At 52.6% G+C, this 21,204-nt stretch overlaps 2 protein-coding genes across 2 annotated transcripts; one reads left to right on the top strand and one right to left on the bottom strand.

The window, feature by feature from the left end:
* The first annotated feature begins 304 nt into the window (after nucleotides 1-304).
* SPMI (seminal plasma sperm motility inhibitor/spermadhesin AQN-3-like protein) lies at nucleotides 305-6,718 on the top strand. Its single transcript, NM_001031776.1, has 5 exons — nucleotides 305-379; nucleotides 2,567-2,596; nucleotides 3,595-3,730; nucleotides 5,576-5,763; nucleotides 6,439-6,718. Exons 1-5 carry the CDS (start codon nucleotides 334-336, stop codon nucleotides 6,450-6,452), a joined length of 414 nt encoding a protein of 137 aa, NP_001026946.1. The 5' UTR covers nucleotides 305-333; the 3' UTR covers nucleotides 6,453-6,718.
* Nucleotides 6,719-12,497: 5,779 nt separating this feature from the next.
* On the bottom strand, nucleotides 12,498-19,532 carry PSP-I (porcine seminal protein I). Its single transcript, NM_213837.1, has 5 exons — nucleotides 19,482-19,532; nucleotides 16,782-16,811; nucleotides 15,778-15,913; nucleotides 13,786-13,970; nucleotides 12,498-12,779 (listed from the first exon to the last, which is right to left on the bottom strand). The coding sequence occupies exons 1-5, from the start codon at nucleotides 19,525-19,527 to the stop codon at nucleotides 12,775-12,777; spliced, it is 402 nt and encodes a 133-aa protein (NP_999002.1). The 5' UTR covers nucleotides 19,528-19,532; the 3' UTR covers nucleotides 12,498-12,774.
* Between the last annotated feature and the right edge of the window lie 1,672 nt (nucleotides 19,533-21,204).

Raw genomic sequence — 21,204 nt, 5'->3', positions numbered from 1 at the left:
CTTAACCCCAGGCAGGGCGGCTCCCCAACAGGAGGTCCTGGTGCTTGTGGCCAATCTGTTACCCTTCATCCAGGATGACAGAAAGGGGACAAGAAGAGAAGAAAGCAGGCGTCGTATCCCAGTCTAGGTGGGGAAAGACCCAGTGAGAAAGGCCAGGGTGCTGAGCATGCACCCCTCCCTCTGAGCAAGCCAAGGCCCCCAGCACCTCAGCCCCTGCAGCCCTGCTGGCCTGGGCCCCAGGGGGAGGGAGGAGATCAGGTTGCAGCGGCTGGGCTATATAGCCCCAGCCTCCAGGGCCAGGCTCACTGCTGAGGCTGGGGCCAGGCTGCTGAGATGAAGCTGGGCAGCGCCATCCCCTGGGCCTTGCTGCTCAGTACAGGTGAGGCGGGCCCCGCCCTTGCTCCTGGCCCCTCTCTGCTTCCTCTGCAGCTCAGGGGGTCTGTGCAGGGTGCTTGGTGCAGACCCAGAAGCTCTGGGGGTGACAGTCTGCAAGGCACGCCCCTCCAACAAGACACCTGCCTCACGCTGAGTGGGGAGGAGGGGGCCAACGGCCTGGCCATGACCCTGGGTTTGGAAACCCTTTCTGGGCCCCCTGTCCTTGGGTTCCCCTGGGCTCCCTGCCCTCCCTGCCCCCTCCCTCCTGCCTTAGCACAAGTCCCAGGATGCCCTGGGGGGCAGCCAGGGCTCAGCCCCGACCTGGATGAGGAGGTGAAGCAGAGGGGCTTGGGCTTTGGGGTGTTCTCAGCGGGGTGACTGTGTGGGTGCTGGAGGGGGGACCCTGGCTTGACCTGAGGGCAGAGGGCATCCGAGGGGGAAGCGGGGCCCTGGAGAAGCCCCCTGCAGGTGGAGGTGCTCTGCCTCTGCCCTAGGATGAGACTTGGCAGCAAGACATGCTGAGGAATGAAGAGTGGGAAGCAGCAGCTCCCAGCAGGGGCTGAGGCTGTGCTGACAGGGACAGTCCCTCCCCTGCAGGGGACTGGACGCTGGGACTGCCCGGACCCCCCAGGGAGACCCGCTCTGATTGTGGATGCTGGGAGGGGCACGGGCGCCCATTCTTCAGGGAAGCGTCTGTCTGCGGCTCCCTGCTGCTCTCTGTGCAGTTCTGTCCCCCTCATCCTCTGCCCCCTTTTCTGCTCAGGCGCCTCTTCTCATCTGTCCTCACTCTCCTCCCTCCTCCCCCTCCCCTGCTCACCTTTGCCCTTTGCACTCAGCTCAGGGGCTGCCCCCTCCCCAGGCTCTCCTCCTCCTCCTTGTTCGCCCCCCTCCCCAGGCACAGGACTGTGGGTGATGACAGGAGCCATGGGGGCCAAGGGGAAGGGCAGGTGTGAGCTCAGGTCCCTGTCGGCCTCCATTCCAGGCTCCTGGGCTGAGGACCTGCCTCTCTTCCATGTTCAGGTGGAGCTGTTCTGGGTTTTGGGCAGCTTTTATGGAGAATCAGGTCCATCAGGGCCCTTCCCGCATCTGCTGTTTCTCAAGTGCCTTCAGTTCAAGTCATCGGTTTGCCAGAGTGTTATATTCGGGGTGACACGTCCCAAACTCACGCAAGGGGCTGCATGCTTTCTATGTTTTGAAGCCTGGACCTGAGAATCTCACTGGGGAGATGTGGGCCCATCGAGAGATACCCTGTGAAGTGATGGGATGTTTCTGTTCTGCAATTGAGACCTGCTGTAAGGCCAACCTTGATTTACGTTTTTGAGAGCAGACGTGGTAGACACCCCAATGTGGGGAGGTTTCCTTGGTGCTCCCTGATGCAATGCACCTTACGTTCCAGGAGGGGCAGCTGGAGATGGACTGTCAGTGTCCTGGTTAATGTTTATGCTCTTTTGTTTTAAATGGCATATGGAAGCATATGGAAGTTCCCAGGCTAGGGGTTGAATTGGACGTGCAGCTGCCAGCCTATGCCACAGCCACAGCCACGCCAGATCTGTGCCCACTTGTCACCTCAGAAGCACAAGCCACCGTGCAGGGAGCCCTCACAAGCTGTGTGATTGCCATCACGACACTTGATCCTTGCACCCAACCTGGGTCCATGACAAAGCGAAATTCCCACGCATTCAGAGGCCTCGTGGAGTTGAAAATTTTATTCAGAGTTTTTATTGTAATCAGTTGAAAATTTTATTTGGAGTTTTTATTGTAATCTCAAATTCATCATTGGTCTCAAAGAATAGGCAAGAAATGTTCAGGTTCTTTAAGGGCGACCAATCGTCTTGGTTTATGGGAGAAAAGACCATGGGTGCTGAGACCAGGAAATTCCCCGGGCTTATGGGACAAGTCCGTCCCCCTCCTGAGAGCTGACTTTTCTGACTGTGGCTCCAGAGAGGGCAGGTTACGGTTCCACTGAGTGGGGCTGGACTAGCAAGGAGACCACAGCTGAAGGAGTGCGATTTGGAGGCTGAGCCCCAGACCCTCTGCCCGCCCTTCGCCTGTGAGACCAGGACGGTCCCCGGGATGAGGACAGTGACGCCTCTCCCCTTGCTCAGACCATGCCGGGCGCGCGGGTCCGGTTCCCCGTTTCCGTCTCTAACTGCCCGCTGTCGTGATGTTTTTCTGTTTTGGTGTCTTTCAGCCACACTGGTTTCAACTGCACAGAATAAAGGTAAATGCAGAAAATATGATGTCCCCACGTCCCCTCCTCACACAGAGATGTGCTCGGAGCTGGAACACACACGGCTGCTCCACAAGGGAATCCAATGTACCAGGAACCCGTTTGGCCAAAAGACCGTGGTTTTCCCCACCTAACGGTCTGCTTTGGACTAACCATCCCTAAGCCCACCTCCCCAGGCCTCTGAAGACCCCGACCTGCCCCCCTCCCGAGCCAGCAGCAGCTCAGAGGGAAAGGAGAAGGAGCCTGGTCTCCGCAGTGCAGGCGTCACAGGGGAGGGGGCCCCCCAAGTGGCTGGACTCAGGAGGCCGAGGGGCGGCACCAAGTTCAGGGTCAGAAATGGGACTTTGAGGGAGAGGACAGGGGTCATGGTGAGGGGTCGGGGCAGAGGGCGGGGGCGTCTCCTGTCGGGGCAGGAGGAGGCAGAGTGGGGGTGCATCTGGGGTCCCAGGTCCAGGCCTGGCTGAGCCCCTCAGCGCCTGAGCTCCGCAGGGGCCCCAGGCCTGGGGCAGTGCCCTCTGTCTCCTCACTCCCAGATGTGAGCTGGGGCATCGCTGAGCAGGCGCTGCAGCCCCTCTGTGCAGGTCCCCACAGCGAGTGGGGCTCAGGCTCTGAGAGGTCAGGCTCCTTTGGGGCCAGAGACCCGCTTCCTGCTCTTTCTCAAGCTGCAGATGGACGGGCCCTTCAGGGGGCCGGGCTGAGGGCTCTGTCTCCATGGGCTCACCTCCCGTTGGAGACACTGTTGATGACAATGAATGGTTTGCTGCAGACGTGTTTAATTTCTTTTTACAGATGTCAGAGCAAACGTAGTCATGGGTATGAGGCCATTCGAAATTGTAAAAGGCTAAAACAAAACCAATCTTTTTGGGTCATCAAACTTGGATGATGGCCGTTGGTTGTAATAAGGGGACTGGGGCAGGGCCCAGGGATGGCACAGCCCCTGGTGGCCTGGTGCTGCTTCTGGGCCCCTGGGATCCTTTCTTGTGTTGTAGGTTCTGATGACTGCGGGGGCTTCCTCAAAAACTATTCCGGCTGGATCTCCTACTATAAGGCGCTGACGACGAACTGTGTCTGGACCATCGAGATGAAACCCGGGCACAAAATTATACTGCAAATCCTTCCTCTCAAGTGAGTGCTCAGGGTGTGAGTCTCCTTGGCTGATGTTGTCGTTTTACGGGAAGGGGTCGCCCTTGGCCTCCTCCGGTTCACCCTGAACCATCCCGCACTCTCATCCACACACATCCTGACTCCCTTCCTCTCCCCCTGGACACCCTTCAATGGCTCTGCCCTGGATAAAGTTTGCTCTCCTTACATGGACCTCCCAGCCCTCAGGACACCCCTGGATCCCCCTCCCTTCTCACCTCTTCCCCTCCCCCACCCTCTCTGAGCTGAGCCATCGCACCCTGAGCTGGGGACCCAGCACCCTGTGGGGCAGCTCTGAGCCTTTGCTCCCACGGTCCCCTCGGCCCAGAATCATCCCCCACCTCTTCCGGACTCACCTGCCTGCTGCTTAGAGGCCTCATGTCCTGTTTCATGATTTTACTCAAGGACATACCTGATACCCCTTTTCTGACTCCGTCCACAGGAGGACAGATCTGTCTCTGATGTGTCCCCATCCCTGACCCCATGCCAAACCTGGGGTGGAATTCACAGCATCATATCACTCCTGCCCATGTCTGAGTTTGTGTCTATGAGAAAGGGAGACTTAACTTTGGGGGTAAAGGAATATTTTTTAAACTATTGTGTATGAATGAGTGAAAGAATAGATGAACAACCGAAAGAATAAATGAATGATTAAAAGAGCAAATGAAATGATACGGCCACCGAAGGCCTTTCCAATGTAGCAATAGCTCCAGCATGTCTGCAGCAGGTTAGTCTTCACAGATTTTAACGCGGGAGCCACATTTCCATCAATGGCAGACCGAGTGACACACAGCTCACAGCAGTGGCTCTGATGAGCGATCTTATCTTGTGACTGAGACCCTTCCCCTCCAGGCCTTCCACAGGGCAGGACCCCCACCAGGCTCAGGGGCTGCTCGGCAGCATGAGGACAACTAGAGATGCTGCCTCACAGCAGGGCTGAGACCGTCTCCCCAGACCACATCAGGGGGAGGGGGTCAGGCATTTCCTGCATCACCATTTCTAGAAGGGGCAGAGCGATGGGTTATTCTGAAAACGTCCCCTTATTGTCCAGTGGACTTTTGCAAAGACTGATTTTGGATCTGACCATCCTTGGCTCCAAGGAAGGAATCAGTCTGTCCCAGAGCAAAGTGGCATAAAGTCTGCCAAGTGTGTGTCCTGGTGAGACGTCCCTGCCATGTCCTGCTTTAGCCCAGAGAGGCCCGGGCCCCTCCTGTGTGGGGGACACGCTGGTGGCTAAGTGAGGATGACAGGCTGGGGTCAGGTCTGAGGGGCAGGAGACAGAGACGGGAGGCCTGGGCAGGAGGGTGACAATCCACGTGCACTTGGCCCAAGCACGTGGAGGTGGACGCCCCTCTCGCCTCTGCTGGTCCTGGAGGCCAAGCTGGGGGGCTGGGCCCCATGTATCGGGATGCAGGAGGGGAACCAGCAGTGGTGTCACATGTCATGTCTGAGGCCCCACCTGACACAGTGGCTGTTGCCCAAGGAAACGCTCCATGGGGTGGGCTGTGTCGTGACACTCAAGTGGCCTGAGGGACAGTGACTCCTGATCCCAGCGTCCTGCGTGGGCTTCCCTGAGCCATAAGTGGGGCTGCCCAGGGGATGTGGGAGTCCCCTGCAGCCCAGGTGGAGGCAAGTCCTCAGGGGGAGGTGGGAGGGTCCTGGGCGACTGTCCCCTCTTCCGAAGGCTGACTCTCCTTCTCTGGAGGCACCAGGCCTGGAAGGTCTGCTGAGCAGAGGGGTGTGACTGTGTCGAGTCCCAGGAGGGGGCGGCTGCCTGCAGGAGGGACCAGGATCCCAAACGCTGATGCTGCCTTTCCCTCTGCCCACCAGCCTCACCTGCGGGAAGGAGTATCTAGAAGTCCGAGACCAACGGGCAGGACCTGATAACTTTTTGAAGGTTTGTGGAGGCACAACTTTTGTCTATCAGTCTTCTTCCAACGTTGCGACTGTTAAGTACTCCAGAGACTCCCACCACCCAGCCTCCTCCTTCAATGTCTATTTCTACGGCATCCCACAAGGTAGGGCGTGACGGGGAGGGTGGGCCTGCTGGTTCGAGGCTGTGTGGGGGTCGGGCTGGTGGCTTTTACATGCATGTTGAAATAAGACTGATTCAAAGGCTTCCTTGACCACAGCTGGGCGAGGGAGAGTCAGCGTGACCAGTGAGTCTCTGCAGAAACACTGCCCAGTCCCAGCCCAGCATTGCTACCTCCACAGTGTTTTAAGTTGGAAAGACTTGAAATAAAAAAACTCTTACAATAACATGTATATAAAAAATATTTCCCAAATTTTACTTTGCATCTCCCTAATGTGGCATCGTCATCTCAAATATAAAATTGCCCTTTCTTGATCATATTAGAGACTCGGAGGCCTTTGTGGTGTATTTATTTGAAATGTGTAGTACATATAGCATACACCATACTTTGTGGTGTATTTATTTGAAATGTGTAATACATATAACAAAGTGTATATATTTAACAGATATGTATGGCATAGCAGACCACGTATGACGTATACTATAGGAAATGTAGGTTATGTCTGCTCTATATGTGTCCTAGGATGATCCAGACACAGTCCCTCAAAATTGGTTTCCCTTCTCATCAATGACTAGCAGAACTTTCCCCCCAATAATTGGAAGAAAATGCTTGTTGAATTGAATTCCCTAAGCTCTAGTTAAGCTGCTCTCCTTGCCACAGGAGCCAAAGCTTAGACTCGTGTCTGAGGGTGGACAAGCATTACAGAGGAAAGCCATCTTTCCTGAAGACTCTTCTGGAATCAGCAGGCCACGAGGACCAGCGTTTCCTGGTCACTTGTCTGATCGCAGCTGCCCATCCTGTCCTGTCTCCTCCATCTTTCCAGCTAGGCTTTTCCCTGCAAAGGGAAATTTCTCACTCCTGAGCTTTTAGATAACTTGCCAGTCTTGTGGTTGGGTCATTCTATTTATTGCTATAATCGTTTTGAATAAAGTCTCTTTACCTGAGTGTGGCTTTGTTTTGTTCAGTTCGAAAGTCCTCCTTTCATAGGCCGGAGCCTTCGGCAACACAGGGCATGGTTGCAACCCCTTTATAAGCCGAGATCTTTATAATCAGAGGGCTTCTTATTGTCTGAGGGCTGTCTTGGGATAGGACTGCTGCCCAGTGACTATTTCACTCACCTGCACAAGAACAACTTCTACAGAAACAGAAATGAGATGTCGACCAGGCTTTTGCAAAAGTTTGTGGGCAGGTGTTTGATGATAAAGAATATCGGGGCGTTCCCATTGTGGTGCAGTGGAAAGGAACCCAACTAGTATCCATGAAGATGTGGGTTTGATCCCTGGCCTCACTCAGTGGATCAAGGATCTAGTGTTGCTGTGGCTGTGGTGTAGGCTGGCAGCTGGAGCTCCAATTAGACCCTTAGCCTCGGAACTTCCGTATGCCACAGGCGTAGCCCTAAAAAAAAAAAAAAAAAAAAAAAAGGAAAGAATATTAGGTGAGGATGCATTCAATTTCTTCCGATTCCTACCAGCCACTTATAAATTACGCTACATCAGAATTTCTTACAAAGTTCTGAAAAGAGAGAAATATAAAACCCATGTTATTTTTGGGATCATCAGCCTCTGCTGATACTGCATTTTCTCAGACCAGAAATTAGGAGGATGAAAAACCATAGTGGCCCCTGAATGGCACAGCCCTTTAGGCCTGGAACTGCCTGCATGTCCTTGTCTTCTGTTCAGCGAGGAGGGGAACACGGGGGTCTCGTCACAGACTTTGGGGCAGGGCCATCACCTCCCTTGGGGACGGCACTCCCTGTGTCTGGACCTTCCAGATAAGGACAGCTCTGAATGTCACGCTGGGATCTTTTTTCCTCCAGGGCATTCTAGGGAGGTGGAGTTTCTTGGCTTATGCTGTAGATTCTAGAAAAGATCCCATTTTGGTTTCCTCCAGTTCACTCTGCACCACAACCAATTCCATTTTCTTTGTTTTTTTTCTTTTTACAGCCATGCCTACAGCAACAGAAGCTCCCAGGCTAAGGGTCTGATTGGAGCTGCAACTGCCAGCCTACGCCGCAGCCACAGCAATGCCAGATCTGAGCCGCATCTGTAACCTACAACACAGCTCACAGCAACGCTGGATCTAACTCACTGAGCGAGGCCAGGGATTGAACCTGCATCCTCATGGATACTAGTCAGGTTCTTAACACGCTGAGCCACAATGGGAACTCCCTCCAATTCCATTTTCACTTCCCTTTGAAAGCCCCTCAATGGATCCCACCTTCAGGATACAGTTTACCCACCTGGCATCGTTTTATAAAATCTCTCCCCCACCCCCTCCAGCCTTCCCTCCCTTCTAACCTCTTCTCCCCTCTGCCCCCTCTCAGTGCTGAGCCACCACACACTGAGTTTGGGACACAGCAGACTGCTGGGCAGGTTCGTGCCTTTGCTCACCCTGTCCCCTCTGCCAGGAAGTCATCCTTCCAACATTTCCAGACTCAGCTGCCCAGGGCTTGGGGTCCCCATCAGGGCATCAGGTTGAGCTGAAGGGCCAACTCCACCTCCCCATTCTCCCGACTCTCGGTGGACCAGCCTCTGTCCTTCCGCCTCTTCACTTGCCTCATGTAAATCTCTATGTGGTTTTTTTGTTTTGTTTTGTTTTGTTTTGTTTTTTGTCTTTTTTTGCTATTTCTTGGGCCGCTCCCGCGGCATATGGAGGTTCCCAGGCTAGGGGTTGAATCGGAGCTGCAGCCACCAGCCTACGCCAGAGCCACAGCAATGCTGGATCGTTAACCCACTGAGCAAGGGCAGGGACCGAACCCGCAACCTCATGGTTCCTAGTCAGATTCGTTAACCACTGCGCCACGACGGGAACTCCTCTATGTGGTTTAAGTACAGTATCATCTGCTTGTTTATTCCGTGGGCGCCATGGTGGGACTCTAAGCTTTAGGATCCTAATTATTATTATTATTATTATTATTATTTGCTTTTTAGGGCTGCACCCATGGCATATGGAGGTCCCAGACAGCCGCGAGCCTACACCACAGCCACAGCAATGCCAGATCCGAGCCATGTCTGCAACCTACACCACAGCTCACGGCAACAGAGGATCCTTAACCCACTGAGCGAGGCCAGGGATTGAACCTGCGTCCTCATGGATGCTGGTCAGATTCATTTCTGCTGAGCCATGACAGGAACTCCCAGGCACCCTTTCTTATCTGCGTCTGTACAGCTGTCCATTTGGCAGTCTAGTGCTGGGCTCTGTCTGCACCAGCTCAAAATATAAAGAGACATTATTCACTCAGATACGTTCTCTCCTGGTAACTTTTTTCTGGGCTGCACCCTCAGCATGTGGAGGTTCCTAGACCAGGGATCGAACCTGTGCTGCAGTTGTGTCCTGAGCCACAAGCTCACAAGGGCAGCAATGCCAGATCTTTAACTTGCTGCACCACATGGGAACTTCCTCTCCTGGTAACTCTGACTGACTACACCCCCTTTGGATCTGTGGGGTGACCAAAAGTCACAGAGAGCCTTGAGCCCAGCTTTGGCCGTATCTCTTTCTTGATACTTTTTAGTTTCTTTCTTTCAATTGGAGACACTAAACAATCTTCTTTCGTTTAAATCAACATTTGGATTCTTCTCCAACCTTAAGATGCAGGCAGTCAGCCAAGACGAAATTCATGCATCTCTGGGCTTTTCAAGATCTACCTTGTCCATTCTCCTAAATTCTACTCTGGTTTAGACCCCCAGATAACCCTGGGAATATTCACTAGGTATGACTTTTGGTGTTTGAATATGATGAAAAGTTAACTCAAACATCCTAGGTACAGAGAATTTGTTGGCTCATATAACTGCGAAGTCCAAGAGTGATCAGGCTTCAGGCACAGTTAGATTCAGGTGCCCTAAGATTGTCCTCAGACTCTGACTGTCTCTACTTGTCCTGCCTCTGCTTCCTTAAGGGTTTTGCCTTCACTCTTAGGCAGGTCCCGTCCCCAGGCTCAGAAAGACAGCATCCTTCGGCCCCAGACCACTCCCCTACCCCCTTAGACAGTGCAGGTGAAGCAGGCAGCTTTTCCTGGAATTGTGGCAGAAAAGCCGGGGAGGATTCTGATTGGCCTTGCTGAGAACATGTGCCCCTCCCACAGAAGTAACCACTGTGTCTGGGGCCTGATTGGCTAGTGCTGATGTCACGCCCACACTCCTGGTCCAGGGAAGACACAGGGGCTGGAGGTGGAACATTGTCCTTGCTCTGGCCATTTCTGAATGCAAGCGGCAAGTTTAACTCTTGTCAATTCAGGAGAAGGCATTTTGTATGTACTGCAGGGCTGACATGACCATTGTTAAGAGTAGGTCCATAAACAAGGAAATCCTCCTTCTGCCTTCCAGAGCTTTCTTCCTCCACTTTCAACTTAGGGTCATCAAACATTGAGACTTTTTTCCTCCTCCAGCATCCATTTCAAAGGCAAATTTGGGGGGGACGGTACCCGCAAGAGATGCGGCATTGGTAAAGTGGTAACTCAGAAATTGACCAGGAAGAATGCATATCATGACTTAAAAATTACCTGGGAAACAATGATCATTTTGAAAATGTTCACGTATCCTTTGTCTCCATCTTCCCCTCGGTGTTCTGGAGATCCTCGAAGAAATAGACTCTTGAAGTCTATTCTTTTAAGAGTCACTCATCTCATGTACATATAACAAAGGGCAGATGGTTAGTTGTTTAGTTAAAACAAAAGTCCTCTCCGGAGCAGGGGAGATATGAAGGCGGAGGGTGTGGAAGCTCCCTGTTGGCTGTGGGTGGGCGCGGGGGGGATGGGGGCAGCCTGGGTGTGCTGGGTGTGCGGGTGGCGGGGGTGCTGGGTATGTGTATGCCTCCGTGGCATAGACAGCCAGGCCAGGGGATAACAAACCCATGCCTATGGTTCTGGTGGAAAAATGTGATCATAGTTGATGGGTGCCATCGATCTAGAAAGAAAATTAAGTGACTTTAGGATATTACGAGATGCAGTTTTAATTCCATGCTTATGAGTTTGATGGAAAAATTAATTCCTTTTTCTTAACCACAGGACATCTCGAATCCTTACCTCTTCCCATTTACCCTGTGACTGGCCAAATGAGCTGGAGAACAGAGCTGTTCCCAACGCACTTGGCAGATATTTTTGCTTTGCCATAAAGATCATTTTGGGGCCCACTCTCAGTGTGAAAAGTCCTTTAACAGACAAACATTTGTAGGAGTTGTTCTTTGCTGTGTTAGTAACACTATGCTCCATGGAGTGACTTAGAGTTATTTTCATCTGCTGTGACGAGAAGAGAAACCCTTTTCCCCCACAGGCTCTCTGACCTGGGAATGACATCAGGCAACAGCAGGAGACCAGAGGGGCCCTCCAGCCAGAGCTGAGGAGCAGCCATGGTCCTGGGGACTCAGCTGGTCACCGAAACAAATCCCCGAGTCCTCAGAGGGGAACCACGCCCCAGCAGGAGTCTGCCTGTCTCCTAATTCTAGAACCCGAGAGGGTGGAAGTCCAGAGAGGAATCGGGCTCAGCGGTTCTGCACCCACTCACCTGGGATAGTAGAACTGATGTGTGCAGCTGCAAGAAAGAAGAAACAGGATCAGCCTCAGTGCCCGGGATGTGTGGCCACAAACAGGACGGGTTCCTGGGAGAGATGCTGAGGGCCCGTCCCCTCCGTGGCCTGAGCAGGGCATCCTGGGAGTGGTCCAGGGGAGCTGAAGAGCAAACGTCAACCCCAGAGAGTAGTTTCCAGACAAGAAAGTTTGGGGGATTGAGTTGGTAAATCCTTGATGTCATCACACCCTGTCTATTTCCAGGGGCCCCTGAGGAGGGTGCTGGAGTGACCCACGAAATTCAGGGACACCAACGGCTGTGGGTGCTGCCGGGTTTCAGGGAAGCTCAGGGTGCCAAGAGTCAGAAGGAGGGGCCCTTTCCTGGAGAAAACCATGCACGGCAATGGAGGCCCAATGTCCTGGAGCCAAGCTGAGCAGATGACACCAGGTCTTCCGTGGGCACAGTTACAGGAGGGCAGCCACTGCGGACACAGATCCACAGGGCTTGTGCCCTGAACACCTCCCCTCATCCAGGAAATCTGTCCTTCACTGTGATAGAACCAGGCGTTTCCTGGGTGGATGCGGCACAGCCCCAGCCCAGCCTCCTGCACACTCCACCGGCTTCCCGCGGATCCCACTGTGGTCGCACACGGTGCAGGACCTCCACTGCCCCGGCCTCTGGTTTCTTCCATTCACAAACCCAGGACTCCGGGCACTCTGCTGCTGGTGGCCGGTTCCAGGCCTAAAGGAGCTGAGCCCTTCAGGGGCCACCACGGTTTGGGATCCTCCTGTTTCCTGGTCTGATACAATGCAACAGCACGAGAGGCTGATGCTCCCAGAAATAATGTGAGCTGTATGTTTTATTCTTTTCAGAACTTTTGAAGAAATTCCGATGTGGTATAATTTAGAGTTGGCTGGTGGGAATCAGAAGAAAAATTGAACACATCCTCACCTAATATTCTTTATCATCAACCACACGGCCATAAACTTTAAGCAAAAAGCTGAGCCAATACCCATTTCTGTGTTTGTGGAGGTTTGTCTCATGCAAGAGAGGGAAAAAGTAAATCGGCAGCACTCCTGTCTCAAGACAGGCCTCCGACAATGAGAATCCCTCTGATGATAAGACCTTCAGGATATAGAGGGACTTCAACCACTCTCTGTGATGCTTGAGGCGCCAACGCAGGAAATGAGGATTTTCAAACTAAGACAAATCCAGCTTCAGCTAAAGAGACTTTATTCCAAAAGATGACAGCAATAAGTAAATGATCCGAGCATAAGATTGGCACGTATTTAAAGCTCAGAAGAAGAAATGTTCCCTAGCAGGGAAGACAGGAAAGGCTGGGAAATCTGGAGTGGGAGGGACCAGACGAGCAGCTGCGATTAGGTAGGTGGCCAGGAGATGGCGCTCCTCGTGGTCACGGATTCTGGAGGGGTCTTGGTGGAAGATCACGCTCATCAGCAATGCTGGTCCACGTTTAGGCAGGAGGCAAAGGTCACTAACCTGTGAGAGAGAGAGCAGTTTAAGTAGAGTTTGGTTAAGTCAGTGTAACAAGCAATTTCTTCCATTTGACAAGTGGGGGAAGATTCCAGGTAATCATTAATGAAAGAAAAAACAATTTGGGGGATTGTTGCTGGTTTTCTCTAGGTTACATGTATGTACATATATACATATATAATTGTAGGCATAAATATTTACTAGCAAATATAAACATCCTATAGTATACTCTAGACATACATTCTACAATATTTCTTTACACCTACATATTTGCTACAATCTAATATGTAAGATACACACACACACACACACAAACACACACACATTTTGTATACTATTTGCACTACATATGTTAAATAAATACACGGGAAAATGCCAAAGGGATTTGAATAAGACCAAGAAAGGGAGTTCCCGTTGTGGCGCAGTGGTTAACGAATCCGACTAGGAACCATGAGGTCGCGGGTTCGGTTCCTGCCCTTGCTCAGTGGGTTAACGATCCAGCGTTGCCGTGAGCTGTGGTGTAGGTCGCAGATGCGGCTCGGATCCCGCGTTGCTGTGGCTCTGGCGTAGGCCAGTGGCTACAGCTCCGATTCAACCCCTAGTCTGGGAACCTCCATATGCCGCGGAAGCGGCCCAAGAGATAGCAACAACAACAACAACAAAAAGACAAAAAAATAAAAAAAATAAAAAATGAATAAGACCAAGAAGGGAAATATTATATTTGAGGAAATTGCCAGATTATCAAAGTGAAAAATAAAATTTGTAAAAGAATTTTCATGGCAAGTCTTCCCAACCCCAAATCTGGGAGGCAGAAATGCTGGGATAGAACGGGTGTCTGTCTCAGAAGAAGCTTGCTGGTCACACTGACTCGTGCTCACTCAGGGATAGTCAAGTAGCACTTTGATTCAACATTGTTTTAACCTCCTGTAAACACTCACACGTCCAACTTGCCACAAAGCCATGCGGGGCCAGGGAAGAGCATCTCATCAGGGTCCTGTCCCCTCCAACCTACCTTGTGAGTCACGAAGGAAAATGATCTCATAGGGAGAGGCTGGGTGGCCAGAATCTCTCTTGTACTTGACCGTCATGCCTGAAGAACCGCGATTGAGGATACTTAAACCTTCACAAAATTTCCCCAAACTCTTAGATCCTGGGGCTCCCTCTAGGATTTCCACGTACTCCTTCCCACAGGTGAGGCTGGTGGGAGAGGGAAAGGCAGCATCAGCATTTGGGATCCTGGTCCCTCCTGCAGGCAGCCGCCCCCTCCTGGGACTTGACACAGTCACACCCCTCTGCTCAGCAGACCTTCCAGGCCTGGTGCCTCCAGAGAAGGAGAGTCAGCCTTTGGAAGAGGGGACAGTCGCCCAGGACCCTCCCGCCTCCCCCTGAGGACTTGCCTCCACCTGGGCTTGCAGGGGACACCCACATCCCCTGGGCAGCCCCACTTATGGCTCAGGGAAGCCCACGCAGGACGCTGGGATCGGGAGTCACTGTCCCTCAGGCCACTTGAGTGTCACAACACAGCCCACCCCATGGAGCATTTCCTTGGGCAGCAGCCACTGTGTCAGGTGAGGCCCACACATGACAAGGGACATTCACTGCTTATTCCTCCCTGCATCCTGGGCACATGGGGCCCAGCCCCCCAGCTTGGCCTCCAGGACCAGCAGAGGCGAGAGGGGCGTCCACCTCCACGTCCTTGGGCCAAGTGCACGTGGATTGTCACCCTCCTGCTCAGGCCTCCTGTCTCTGTCTCCTGCCCCTCAGACCTGACCCCAGCCTGTCATCCTCACTTAGCCACCAGCGTGTCCCCCACACAGGAGGGGCCCGGGCCTCTCTGGGCTAAAGCAGGACACGGCAGGGACGTCTCACCAGGACACACACTTGGCAGACTTTATGCCACTTTGCTCTGGGACAGACTGATTCCTTCCTTGGAGCCAAGGATGGTCAGATCCAAAATCAGTCTTTGCAAAAGTCCGCTGGACAATAAGAGGAAGTTTTCAGAATAAACCGTCCCTCTGCCCCTTCTAGAAATGGTGATGCAGGAAATGCCTGACCCCCTCCCCCTGATGTGGTCTGGGGAGACGGTCTCAGCCCTGCTGTGAGGCAGCATCTCTAGTTGTCCTCATGCTGCCGAGCAGCCCCTGAGCCTGGTGGGGGTCCTGCCCTGTGGAAGGTCTGGAGGGGAAGGGTCTCAGTCACAAGATAAGATCGCTCATCAGAGTGAGCTATGAGCTGTGTGTCACTCGGTCTGCCATTGATGGAAATGTGGCTCCAGTGTTAACATCAATGAAGAATAACCTGCTCTAGAAATCCTCTAAATTGTTGGTACATTTGCAAAGGATTTAATTGGTCTTATCATTTCATTCATTCTTTCTACCATTTATTCATTCTTTCATTTATTCGTTCAGGTATTAGCTAAAAAATTAGTCCCAATTTCTTGTAGGTACAAACTCAGACATGGGCCAGAGTGATATTTTGCTATAAATTCCACCCACAGTTTGGCATGGGGTCAGGGATGGGGGATAAATCAGAGAAAGAGCTCTCCTCCTGTGGACAGAGTCAGAAAAGGGGTGTTGGGTGTGATGGAAAAATTCATTCTCCATCAAAATCATGAAACACAAAATGAGGCCCTGAGCAGCAAGCAGGTGAGTCTGGAAGAGGTGGGGGATGATTTCAGGTCGAGGGGAGCAAAGCCTCAGAGCTGCGCCACAGGGTGCTGGGTCCCCAGCTCAGGGTGTGATGGCTCAGCTCAGAGAGGGTGGGGAAGGGGAAGAGGTGAGAAGGGAGGGGGGGTCCAGGGGTGTCATGAGGGGCTGGGAAGGCCCATGTAAGGAGAGCAAACTTTATCCAGCAGGCAGGGGCCCCTGAAGGGTGTTCAGGGGGAGTGGAAGGGAGTCAGGATATATGTGGATGTGGGTGCTGGGTGAACTGGAGGAGGCCAGGAGGGGCACTTCCCCATAAAACTACAACATCGGCAAAGAAAACTCACATCCTGAGGACTCACTTGAGAGTGGGTATCGACACAAGAAGTTTATATTTCGGGTCCACCTGGAGAGTCCAGACACATTCAGTTTTGGGCCCCTTATAGGTGAAGATTGTCCCATAGTCATCTGTGAGGCGGCCACCACAGGCATGATAGTCTGCAACAGAAGAAAAGATTTCAGCCTCCAGGAGCAACAGAGGCCTCGGGGGGCTCTGCCATCTATGGCCCCACAAAACTGTCAATGGCCCTACCTTCCCGACCCCACAATTACCACCCAACATCCACCATCTACGTCTGATGACCCACAAAAATGTGGTTTTTATGTTTTATTCTTTTAAGAATTTTAAAGGAATCTTCATTACTACAATTTGTTCTGACATCATCTGGAAATAGAAGAATGTAACACCTCATCAGAAAATATTTTTTACCAAGAGATGATCAAAATAGCAGATGCCTCAGTGATATTTAGGATCAAACAAGTTCATGTTTTTGCCTAGATTGGAAATCATGAGGTAAATCAATCAAGTTATTAAAAAGTCTCCCAAATGATGAGGCAGCATTTCCCACTGGACCAGCCTCCCCTGCCGCAGTCACTCCCTCTCCCTTGAGACTCTCATTTCTGACACTGAACATGCTGCTGCCCCAGCCCTCTGGGCTCTAGCCATTTGGAAGGGACTCCCTCCCCCTGTGACACCTGCTCTGTGGAGAGGTGGCCCTTCTCCCTGCCTAGTGAGGCTGTGCAGGCAGAAGGGCAGGGCAGGCTCCCTGGGCTGTGGAGGAGGGAAGGGGGCTGTGGAGGAGGGGGTCCGGGAGGAACATGGTGAAGGTCATGAGAACTCAGAGGAGAGGGGACTCTAGGGATGCTTAAGACTGAAGCATAGGGTCAAGTTCAGAAATGCCAAATTCTTTTGACCAAAAGAGTAAAATGATACATGCTTTTCCAGGAGAGGCATTTGAACTTCAACCCCCAAAGCACATCTCCTTGTGAGAAGGGGGAAATGGTGAATAATTTTGTCTGCACTTACCCAAGCCCCATCCTGTTGAAATCAGTGTGGCTGAAAAGACATCAACACAGAAAAGAGAAATGAAAAGATGAAGTTCCTGGTAGGTCAGGGCTTTAGTACAGACGATGCCCACACTAGGAAGAGGGGATGGGTTTCAAGGGTTGGTGCTGAGCACAGGGAGCAGAGAACACAGCCGTCCTCACCCTGGGAAAAACCTGGTCACACAGGGAGGGCAGAAGAAAGGTCTGGGCTCGTCCTTCAGAGACAGCACTTGTTCAGCTGCTTTTTCATCCTTTCTCCACTTCCACTTAGTCTCACATTCCCACTCTGGAGCCCGGTCAGAAGTCAGCTCTGAGGAGGATGACCCGCTCATCCCCGTTTTCCCAAGAATTTCCTAGTCTGAGCATCCTAAGATCCTCTCCTGAGAAACCTCTCAGCCCTGGCCTGACCAAGACGTTTCATTACCCTAATTAATGTGCACTTTTCTTGTCAATTATTTTTTAGGTCCACGATCAACTTGCTGTTAGACTGAATGAACTGAATAAAGCTTTCAACTGAGGAGAAAGGAATCATCTCATTTATGGAGTTTCACTGTATCAGGGACCTGAGCTCTGTGCTGTTTCAGGGGCCCTGGTGGCAATCACATTGCCTCGTGCCCTTGATGTGTCCTGTGGCTTATCCACATGATGTGGTGAGTGGACACAGCACTGCTCAGGATTCGGATGGCGCTGGGTCTCCGTTCCCTGGGCATGAGAGCTGGGTGGTTTTAGACAGATATTTACTCTCCTAAGCCTTAGTCCATTCACCTGCAAGATGGGAATTTAGCAGTAACTGGTTCCTTGGTTTCCAGATGATAATCCACCTCTCTGTGCCTCCGAGCCCAGCCCGTCCGCTCCAGCTGCCATGTCAACCTTCTCTGACGTTCCTCTCCTTTCACAACTAGATACTTAATTCCTCCGTAAAAACAAATCCACAAATGCTCTGGAAACTCTTTGACTGTAAGTGACAGCCAGGACCCTAAGAATCCACCTCCAGCTGCCCTTCCTGGACCCTGAGGTGGTACTGGATCCTAGTGGGGAGTGGGCACCAAGGAAACCTCCCCAAGCTGGGGTGTCCATCACGTCTGCTGTGGGCAACACACGTCAAGATTTGCCTTAATGCAGGACTCAAGCAGAGACTCCTCAATCTCCCCATCACTTCAAGTGATGTCTCTGGAAGGACCCACTTTTTTCTTTTTTTTCTTTTTAGGGCCATACCCACAGCACATGGAGGTTCCCAGGCTAGGGGTTGAATCGGAGCTATAGCTGCAGGCCTACACCACAGACACAGCAACACCAGATTCGAGCCGCATCTGTGACCTACATACACTGCAGCTCATGGCAATGCCGGATCCTGGGATCAGAGCCAGGGATCAAACCCACAACCTCATAGATCCTAGTCGGGTTCATTAACCACTGAGCCATGAAGGGAACTCCGCAGGAGATTTATATTTCTGAGGACTCTCCCAGTCGTGTCTCTCCTCACACCAGCCCCAGGGAGCTAATGAGAGCTAGAATGAGCTAGAACAGAGGGGCAGAGAGTCGGGGGACTGTGTCAGGTCACAGCACTTACTCTTTCCGGGGGGCAGTAAGCCAGTCTCTCCTATGTTTCAGTCAGCTGCCTTTTTGTTTGCTGACTTCATCAGAAAGAAAGAGGATTTTTTTCATACCTCCAACCAAGGTCTCAGGGTGGCCATGGTCTGTGGTTTGGTGGCTGCACGGTTGTAGTGACTGGACCAAAGCCTTCAAATGCTATCTGGGAGGGACAGGTGACCGCCCTCCCCGCTGAATCATAACCTTATCCAAGGGATGGCAGGCAGAAATGGATAATGGTTTTGAAAGAATCCTGGCAGGAGTGGTGAGGAGACCAAAGGTCAATAACAGAGAGAACAGAGGAGTGAGGACAGGATAAAACGAGGGGCTGGAGGAAGAAGGGGAGAGGATGAGGGGGGACAGAACTGCACAGAGAGCAGCAGGGAGCCGCAGACAGATGCTTCCCTGAAGAATGGGCACCCGCGCCCCTCCCAGCATCCACAATCAGAGCGGGTCTCCCTGGGGGGGGGTCCGGGCAGTCCCAGCGCCCAGCCCCCTGCAGGGGAGGGGCTGTCCCTGTCAGCACAGCCTCAGCCCCTGCTGGGAGCTGCTGCTTCCTGCTCTTCATTCCTCAGCATGTCTTGCTGCCAAGTCTCATCCTAGGGCAGAGGCAGAGCACCTCCAGCTGCCAGGGGCTTCTCCAGGGCCCCACTTCCCCCTCGGATGCCCTCTGCCCTCAGGTCAAGCCAGGGTCCCCCCTCCAGCACCCACACAGTCACCCCACTGAGAACACTCCAAAGCCCAAGCCCCTCTGCTTCACCTCCTCATCCAGGTCGGGGCTGAGCCCTGGCTGCCCCCCAGGGCATCCTGGGACTTGTGCTAAGGCAGGAGGGAGGGGGCAGGGACGGCAGGGAGCCCAGGGGAACCCAAGGACACAGGGGCCCAGAAAGGGTTTCCAAACCCAGGGTCATGGCCAGGCCGTTGGCCCCCTCCTCCCCACTCAGCATGAGGCAGGTGTCTTGTTGGAGGGGCGTGCCTTGCAGACTGTCACCCCCAGAGCTTCTGGGTCTGCACCAAGCACCTTGCACAGACCCCCTGAGCTGCAGAGGAAGCAGAGAGGGGCCAGGAGCAAGGGCGGGGCCCGCCTCACCTGTACTGAACAGCAAGGCCCAGGGGATGGCGCTGCCCAGCTTCATCTCAGCAGCCTGGCCCCAGCCTCAGCAGTGAGCCTGGCCCTGGAGGCTGGGGCTATATAGCCCAGCCGCTGCAACCTGATCTCCTCCCTCCCCCTGGGGCCCAGGCCAGCAGGGCTGCAGGGGCTGAGGTGCTGGGGGCCTTGGCTTGCTCAGAGGGAGGGGTGCCTGCTCAGCACCCTGGCCTTTCTCAGACCCTCTCTGGGTCTTTCCCCACCTAGACTGGGATACGACGCCTGCTTTCTTCTCTTCTTGTCCCCTTTCTGTCATCCTGGATGAAGGGTAACAGATTGGCCACAAGCACCAGGACCTCCTGTTGGGGAGCCGCCCTGCCTGGGGTTAAGTTACTGCACTTTCACCTCCGTGAACCTGCATGAGTCTCACCCCACCCTGGACAGGACAGGAACTGAGACCCACAGAGACCAAGGCACTTGCCCAGAGTCACAGGGTGACAGTGGTAGAACCAGGACAGGGTCTGAGCTCCTGACTGCCCGGTCTCAGAGCTGTCCCATGTCCCTCAGGGCAAAGTCACACGAAGAGCCCCTAGTCTGCTCCAGGTGTGGGTCAGCACCCGTGGGGCAGCTGCAGTGCACACCACCTGTGTGTGGGCGTGTCCACAAGGACGTTAGGTGTGCAGGTGTTTCTATATGTTGTATATTTAAGATACCAAGACCACATGGCTCAGTCCAGTGAGAGCATCCCAGTTTTGACAACCCAGCAGACCTGCAAGTGCAAGACAGTTTAGCAGGTTCTCCGCACATTTCACATGATTTTCCACATGGCTCAGCTTTCACTCCATATTTATTTACCCAAGGAAATGAAAATGTATGACCACATAGAAAATTTTCCGTGACTATTCATAGCAGCATTATTCATAAGAGAAAAAGAACAGGAAAGACTCAAATGTCCAGCCACTGATGAAGGGGTAACTAACACCTGGTCTGTCTATAGAACGGAAGTCATCCTGCCATAAAAAGCCATGGCCACCCAACTGCCTTCAAGGACTGTCACCACCAGCACACCAACCAGGAGAGCCCATTCTGCTGACATTAAACAACTCTGAAGTTTTCCAAATCTTCCAAAACTCCTTCTGAGCCCAATGTGCTAAAAGTAGTATGTGTCTGGCTTATTTGCAGCATCCAAGAATTCTTGTAATGACGAATTTCTGTCACTAACCAGCTTCTCCAAGGCTAACCCTTTTCCAGGCTTCCAACAGTATGAATGAGCCCTGTCCGTTTGGGACTCTAGATGCATGAAAGCTTCAAGGATGTCCTTCTTTATGTCTGGCTTCTTTCCTTCAATATGAAGTTTCTGAGATTCGTTAATGCTGTTTTTGTGTAGCACATGGGTTTTCACTGTTGGATAGTATTCTTTGTTTTTGCTTTTTAGGCCTGCAATTGCAGCATATGGAGGTTCCCAGGCTAGGTGTCAAATCAGAGCTACGGCTGCCTGCCTACATCACAGCCGCAGCAATGAAGGATCTGAGTTGAGTCTGCGACCTACACCACAGCTCACAGCAACGCCGGATCCTTAACCCACTGAGCAAGGCCCAGGACTGAACCCTCATCCTCATGGTTCCTAGTCGGATTTGTTTCCTCTGCGCCACAGCAGGAACTCCTGATTAGTACTCCTGTAGGTCGATGTACAACAATTTCTTTCCCACCATTTTTCTCTGGGTAG

The sequence above is a fragment of the Sus scrofa genome, chromosome 14, assembly GCF_054392235.1.
Source record: "Sus scrofa isolate SSC_HxYL_T2T_F1_AM1 chromosome 14, Sscrofa_HxYL_maternal_Yorkshire_Landrace_v2.0, whole genome shotgun sequence".
In the NCBI taxonomy this organism is placed as follows: Eukaryota; Metazoa; Chordata; class Mammalia; order Artiodactyla; family Suidae; genus Sus; species Sus scrofa.
Note: the sequence above shows the minus strand (reverse complement) of the source record. Positions and strands in the feature narration are given on the sequence as shown.